At 46.5% G+C, this 7825-nt stretch overlaps 1 protein-coding gene across 1 annotated transcript; it reads right to left on the reverse strand.

Annotated features, from left to right (window-relative positions):
• Positions 1-312: 312 nt before the first annotated feature.
• LOC107524034 (protein BEX1-like) lies at positions 313-2086 on the reverse strand. Its single transcript, XM_087813661.1, has 3 exons — positions 2035-2086; positions 1573-1661; positions 313-1208 (listed from the first exon to the last, which is right to left on the reverse strand). The coding sequence occupies exon 3, from the start codon at positions 1201-1203 to the stop codon at positions 817-819; it is 387 nt and encodes a 128-aa protein (XP_087669787.1). The 5' UTR covers positions 1204-1208; positions 1573-1661; positions 2035-2086; the 3' UTR covers positions 313-816.
• Positions 2087-7825: the final 5739 nt, after the last annotated feature.

Below are 7825 nucleotides of genomic sequence, written 5' to 3' on the forward strand. Positions count from 1 at the left end.
GAAACTGAGGATAGGAGGTCTTGCCTAATAGGTGGGGATGGGCTAAAAATAGTTGAACACAGCTCAAACACTCTTGAAATTGTTTCAGTCATGTGAAGTAAATATACTCCCCAGTATATAAGGAAGTCCTATGTTTATTCATTTGGCTAAAGTATCCAAATTTCATGACCAAGTATTTACTAATGACCCTCCTGCTTTCATAAGATCATTAAAAATAGTTTCCATCCTGGCCAGTGTGGCTCAGTTGGTTGAACATCATTCCATGCACCGAAAGGTTGCTGGTTTGATTCCCAGTCAGGGCACATACCCAGGTTGTGGGTTCAGTCCCCTATCGTGGTGCAGGGTGCATATGGGAGGCAACCGATAGATGTTTTTCTCTCTCTCCATTTCCATTAATATGTCTCTAAAAATCAATAAAAACATATTTTAAAAAGTTTCCATTTCTTCTCAAACTGCAGATAATATAAACTAAAACACATCTCACAAAAATAAGTCCCTGTATTAGTCACTTGGTATATTTAATTTCAGCACTTTTCTCTTCATGTATTAAATAAATATAAGATTTGAAATAAAAAGAATACAGAGACTGCTTTTTTAACTTCACAATATAGAATAAGTATCTTTCCATGCACTAGGTAAAATTCTCCTGCTAACAAAATCTCACAGGCTGGGTCAAAAGCACAACATTCAACTAGAAGCTGGTAAAGACCCACCAGAAACAAGTGACATCAAAACATTTACAACAAAGGTACATTACAGACGTGTATGTTTAGAAAGTAGGTGTATCCCGATTAACTTAAGAGAAAACATCAGGATTCAAGGCATAAGGCAAAACTCATCATGATGGTCATGGTGAGGGGGGTCAGTGCTGACTGCCCGCAGACTATGACTTAACTGCTTTCCCCTCAGCTTTTCCATCAGCTGTCTCATCTCCTCCCCAACCCTTTCCCTGTTCTCTTGTCTCATCCTTGCCTGTGGCTCTCCAAGCCTCTGACCCCCGTCCCATCTATACTGCAGGACGGGCTGCCGAACACGGAACCGTCTACGATTTCCTCTTGGCACACAGTATTCACCAGCTTCCAAAGGGAGGGCCAAGGGCTCTCCTTTATTAGCATTTTGTTCTTTTTCATCCTTTTTTTCATTTTCCTGTTGCGCATTTTCCATGTTGAGAGTTTTAACCACTTGTTCCTCTTTGGACGCCATTACTCCTAGAAGATAAAAGTGGAGAGAGGGATTAAATTTTTGGTGGACAGATCAGCACCGAGGACAGAGACGTTACTACACATCTTTCAGAGCCCTGGATAGCAAAGGCTGTTTTTTAAATCTGTTTCCCACCTGAGTAGCTCCCTACGCCCTCTAGGGGGCCTCCAGTCCCAGCTCTCCCCCTCCCAATGACTCTCCTCCCCTCCCTCTCCCCAAACCCACCATTTTCCTTGCTATCCAAGCGCAAGCTTTTGCAGGCACCAAAATGGAGGATAGGTGACCTGGGGGGGTGTAGAACTTAGTGGGGGTAGGGGGAAAGGTCTCGGACTGGTCCCTGCATCTGCCTGCACCACTATACCCCGCACCAACCTGGGCCTATCCTTGTCGTCTCCCCTCTTCTTGATTCTTGCTGCGAGTGCGCCGCCGGATACTTGACACAGACCCAGAGACCCACAGACCTGCAGAGGGCCGGGGTAGAGGGAGCAGGGACTGTAGCCAATCACTACGCACCGGTGGGCCACCCGAAGCCAGGCCCCTCCCCGGCCCCCACGGCTCTCACTGCTTCACTTCTCTCTCCCTCTCTCCCCGCACCGGCTTCACCATTTTCCTGAAGGAACTAGGGAGTAATTTCCCATCGCTGAGTTACTCTGCTGCCCTCGCTGGAACCTCCGCCGCCCCAGTATCCTCACCCCAGGGGGGTCACTGTTTAAGTTCCCAAGAATACCAGAGTGGAGAAAGCCGGCGGGGACTGCTGCACCCATCCCCGGCGCCGGCCTCCGGGGTTGGGGGGCGGCTGCAGCCTTGGCCCCCTGGCGGGCTCCGGGCCCTTACCTGCTCCGCTTTCCCTGGGCCCGATGCACAGGGCAGCGGGAAGCTGGTACCCAGACCAGATTGACGACTACACTGAAGGCTGCTTCGCTCTGCAGCTTCTGGTCACGTGAGTGCCTTGCGTCACCACGGAGCCCCCCCCCGAGTGCCTTGCGTCACCACGGAGCCCCCCCCCCCCCCCGGGCCCCCACTGACCTCCGAGGGTTTTGATGGGACCTTCCCCCTACTCCAAAGGCAGAACTCCCCCTCCTAGTTTCTGCTGGGCCCAGCGCACACCTCCCTGTCACTCAGCCTGTTCCTCTCCAATCTGAGGGCCCACCTTGCAATTGGGGTTTGTTCTCTGGTTACCAAGGAGGGTCTGCACCGCCCTCACCACCACCACCACCAGCATAGCCTTGACATTGGCTTTAGCCATTCCTGCTTTCTCTCCTCTTCTCCCTGGCTGTATATCTGTTTCCTAACAATTTCTCTTCATTTCCTTTTTAAAAATCAATATGGTTCAAAAACCTGAAAATTATGAAATTTCATTTTTAAAAGACATGTTTCAACCTGGGGAAGTAAAAATCCTCATTGATTATGTTCTCTGGCACTACACAGAAAATATTTTCTTTAGGCTCCATACAGCTTCATTTTTAGAACATTCTAGCTTGTTTCAAAATTTTATGGAAAAGCGGGGGATGTTCCTAAATACAGTCAGTGTTTTGAAAATGATCTGTGAAGTAAAACTTCTGGAAGAAATCCAGTGGCCAGATCTTGGCCATTTAATGTAAATAATCTACCTTTATTCCCCCCTCTGGGTCAAATTTCAAGTTTTATTAATAAATGTGTATATCTTATTCTATTATAATAAACATTCATTAAATATAAAAAAGCATTTGCTGACAACTGAAGTCATCTGCTGAAATTTAATGGCTAATACTAATGATGCTTTTTAGGCAGGTTGAAGGATGCAGATAGTCAGATCATCTCTTTCTTGACAAGAGACTGGGAACATGCTGGTCTTCCCGCTGCCACTTCCCAGAGCCTCTCATTCCCTACATTCACACTCCTGACTATTGCTTAATCCAATAATAGGGATGGAGAGGTGACCAAGATACTGATCTGAGCAAATCTTTGGGTTCCCTCCATTTCTTCCCCAAATTCCCACCTAGTGACTCACTTCCCAAATACATGTTGGGGGTGGGGGTCTTTTCTCATACTGGAAACCAGATGGGGCTCTTCTACACCTGGTGGTGGGGTATTCCAAGAATCACAGAAAAGTCATTGCTGGGAGAAGAGTTTCCCCAGTCAGTCTGCTCTCTTTCATTTTTTACCTTGTTCAGGTAGAAGCCTCTCTCAGACCTTTCTGCTATCTCTCACCTGGCTTAGGAAGTGGAGACTGCTGGGATCCTCACCCAGACCTCTGGGTCTCTGGGGCAATCAGGAAGAACCCAGCCTTGCCCTGCCGGGCGTGGCTCAGCAGTTGAGCATCGACTTGGGGTTTGGGGTTCGATTCCTGGTCAGGGCACATGCCCGGGTTGCGGGCTAGGCAGCCTATCAATGACTCTCTCATCGTTGATGTTTCTGTCTCTCTCTCTCCCTCTCCTTTACTCTCTCTGAAATCAATAAAGATATATTAAAAAAAAAAAAAAAAAGAACTCAGCCTTGCTGCAGGATCACTATCTGCCATTCCATGCCCACTCTGGCACTCCCTCATTTATACAAGGGCCTAAGGAATACTCTCTGCAGACCATCTTGAGTAACCTTAGATTAGGCATTCTGAACGCAGAAGTCTGTGGAGACCATGAAATGTTATTCAAAACTATGTATGTGTGAGGGGTGGTGGTGGTAATAGCTTCACATTTTTTATGTGGGGAGAGAGACCATAATTCTTAGCAGATTCTCAAAAGAGGTTGTGATTCCTCACCCATCAAAAAAATTAAAAGTCTCTCTATATAATGTCTCACTTTTTCTCATGTAAATTATTCTCATCTAGACCTGCTGCTTTTTCCTTTGCTTTCCTCCGTAGTATCCACTCATTGACCAACCCAGAACCTAGCCAATATCCTTGAATCCCTATTCATTGTCCCTCATATTCAGTTAATAACCAAATCTGGCTGTGACTATCTTTATATCCTTTTTTGTTGACAGTATTACAGATTTCCCCCATTCCCCCACAACCTTTGCTCCCCTCCACCCTGACTCCACCCCACTCCAGGCCTTCACCACATTATTCTCTGAGTCTATGGGCTATGCATATATGCCTATATGTTCTTTGGTTAATCTCTTCCAGTCCCCCCTCCCCTCTGAGATCTGTGAGTCTGTTCCATGTATACATGCATCTGGACCTATTTTGTTCTTCAATTAATTTTGTTCATTACATTCTACATATAAGTGAGATTATGTAATATTAGCCTTTCTCTGACTGGCTTATTTCACTTACCATAATAACCTCCAGGTCCATCCATGCTGTCTCAAAGGGTAAGAGATTCTTCTTTTTTATAGCCGCATAGTATTCCATGGTGTAAATGTGCCACAACTTTTTTATTCACTTATTTACTAATGGGCACTTGGGCTGTTTCTAGATCTTAACTATTGTAAATAATGTTGCTATGAACATAGTGGTGCATATATTCTTTCTGATTGGTGTTCTGGGATTCTTAGGATATATTCTCAGAAGTGGGATTGCTGGGTCAAACAGCAGTTCCATTTTTAATTTTTTGGGGGAAACTCCATACTGTCTTCCGCAGTTACTGCACCAGTCTGCATTCCCACCAGCAGTGTACTAGGGTTCCATTTTCTCTACATCCCCACCAGCAGTTGTTGTCTGTTGATTTATTGATGGTTGTCATTCTGGCAGGTGTGAGGTGATACCTCGCTGTAGTTTTAATTTGATGACTAGTGACCTTGAGTATTTTTTCATGTCTATTGGGAATCTGTATGCCTTCTTTGGAAAAGTGTCTATTCTGGTCCTTTGCCCATTTTTTTTTTTTAATTTATCTTTATTGTTGAAAGTATTACAGGTGTCCCATTTTTCTCCCCCATTTGACCCCTCCACTTCACTCCCACCCCCTCCCCAGGCCTTCACCCCGTTATTAACTGTGTCCACGGGTTATGCATATATGCATATAACTTCTTTGGTTAATCTCTTCCCACCCTCCACCCCCCTTCCTTCTTTCCTCTGAAATATGATCGTCTGTTGCATGGGTCAATGTCTCTGGATCTATTTAGTTCGTCAGATTCTTTTGTTCATTAGCTTCTTCTTAAAGAAGACTCCAACTTTTCCTGTAGTGCTGGTCTGGTGGTGATGAGCTCCTTTAGCTTTTTCTTATCTGTGAAGCTCTTTATTTGACCTTCAATTCTAAATGATAGCTTTGCTGGGTAGAGCAATCTTGGTTGTAGTTCCATGTTTTTCATCACTTTGAATATTTCTTGACACTCCCTTCTGGCCTGCAAAGTTTCTGTTGAGAAATCAGCTGACAGTTGTATGGGAGCTCCCTTGTAGGTAACTAACTACCTTTCTCTTGCTGCTTTTAAGATTCTCTCTTTGTCTTTAACCTTTGGCACTTTAATTATGATGTGTCTTGCTGTGTACCTCTTTGGGTTCCTCTTGTTTGGGACCCTCTGTGCTTCCTGGACTTATAAGTTTATTTCTTTCCTCAGGTAGGGGAAGTTTTCTGTCATTATTTTTTCAAATAGGTTTTCAATTTCTTGCTCTCTTTCTTCCCCTTCTGGCACCCCAATAATACAAATGTTGGACCTCCTGAAGTTGTCCCAGAGGCTCCGTATACTATTTTCATATTTCTGGATTCTTTTTTGTTTTTGCTCTTCTGGTTGGGTGTTTTTTGTTTCCTCGTGTTCCAAATTGCTGATTTGATTCTCAGCATCCTCTACTCTACTGTTGATTCCCTGTAAATTATTCTTCATTTCAGTTCCTGTAGCCTTCATTTCAAATTGGTACTTTATTATCGGTTTTCTAAGTTATTTCCCTAATAGTATGTTTAAACATCCTTATAAACAAAATTCTGAACTCTGTATCTGTTAGCTTGCTTGGATCTATTTCATTTAGTTCCTCTTCTAGAGATTTCTTCTGTTCTTTCCTGTAACATGTTTCTTTGCCTCCACATTTTGGCTGCTTCCAGGTGTTTGTTTCTATGTATTAGGTAGAGCTGCTATGTCTCCTGGAATTTGTAGAGTGGTTTTGTGTAGTAGGTGTCCTGTAGGGTCTAGTTGCTCAGCCTCCCCAGTCCCTGAGCTGGGCCTTCTAGGTGCTCCCCTGTGGGCTGTGTGCTCTGTCCTGTTGTAGTTGAGCCTTGGTTGCCGTTGGTGTCACTGGGGGAAATTGACCCCCAGGCCAATCAGCTGTGAGGACCAGTTGCAACTACAACCAAAGAGCTGCTGTGCTGAGACACCCCTATGGATCAGGATTTACTTCGGTGGGGCTTTGGTGTTCACCAAGTGTGCCCCTTGAGTGTCACTAGTGAATGTGGTAGGGTTGTAATCCAGCGTGGTCGAGTCTGACCACCGGGTGCACTGTCTCTGGGGCCTCCAGGGAGGTGCAAAGTCAGCCTCTGCCAATGTCTTGCCCAGGGCCACCCAGCATGAGCTACACAGCAAACCGTAGTTGGCTGCTACTTGTGCTGGGCTTGGCGGTGTCCAGGAGAGGCCCAGCTATGAGCCAGTGCAGCTGCCGTGAGTGCCAGACCTGGGGCCACTTATCAAGCTATATGGGGCCTGCTGCTGCTTTTTTGAGGGATTTTAGGAAAGTCCTAAGCGTGAGGCTCGAGAGGCCACTTGCATAGAAAAGCCCCTGGAAATGGCCTGGATGAGCCTGCAGGTGGGAGGGGTGGGGCCTCCGGGAATCACCAGGGCGGGGCCAAAGGTGTGAGTCAGGTGCTGGTGATTCAAATATGGCGCCTGCCTGCCAGCTGTGTAAGGGGAGGGTTCACCAAAGGAGCAATGGCCTCTGCCAGCTCCTCTGCCTGGGAGGAAGCTCCCCCTCCACCTCTCCCCCTGACTTCCTTCAGGCAGGTTAGTTCCTCCCCAAGTGTCCCAGGTTCCTTTCAAGCTGCTGCCCGGCGCTGGGCTCAGAGGGAGCGTCTGAGTGAATCCGTGTGCGGGCCCTTTAAGAGGAGCTGCTGGGGCTCCCACAGCATCTGCCACCCTCAGCCACAGTCCCCGCTGGTTTCACAGCCCGGAGTTGTGGGGACATCTCTTCCCAGACCTGGAGCCCTGGGCTGGGGGCCTGCTGTGGACCTGGAACCCCTCGCTCCTCCGGGAAACCTCCACCACCGAGATTCCCTCCAGGGTTTAAACCGCAGCACCAGGTGTGGGCCTGCAGTGAGTCTCCGATTCAGCCCCGACCCGCCGGTGTCTCTGCCCCTCCTCCTGGTCTCGGTGCTTCTTCAGCTCCCTGGTTGTGGGGCTTCTGTTCAGCCAGATCTCAGGAGGCTCTGAGTGATGGTGGTTCTGTATTTTAGTTGTAATTTTGATGTGGTTGTGAGAGGTGGCGGGTGCAGCTGTTACCTACACCGCCATCTTGTTTCTCCTCTCCTATTTTTTAATTGTGTTGTTTGTCTTCCTGATGTTGAGTTGTATGAATTCTTTATATATTTTGGAAATTAAGCCCTTATCAGATGTATCATTGGCAAGTGTGTTCTCTCATATAGTGGGTTCTCTTTTTATTTTGTTGATGGTTTCTTTTGCAGTGCAGAAGCTTGTTATTTTGATGTAGTCCTATTTGTTTATTTTTTCCTTTGTTTCTCTTGCCCTATGAGATGTATTGGTGAAAATGCTGCTACATGAGATGTCTGAG

Source organism: Miniopterus natalensis, chromosome X (assembly GCF_054644295.1).
Source record: "Miniopterus natalensis isolate mMinNat1 chromosome X, mMinNat1.hap1, whole genome shotgun sequence".
Lineage (NCBI taxonomy): Eukaryota > Metazoa > Chordata > Mammalia > Chiroptera > Miniopteridae > Miniopterus > Miniopterus natalensis.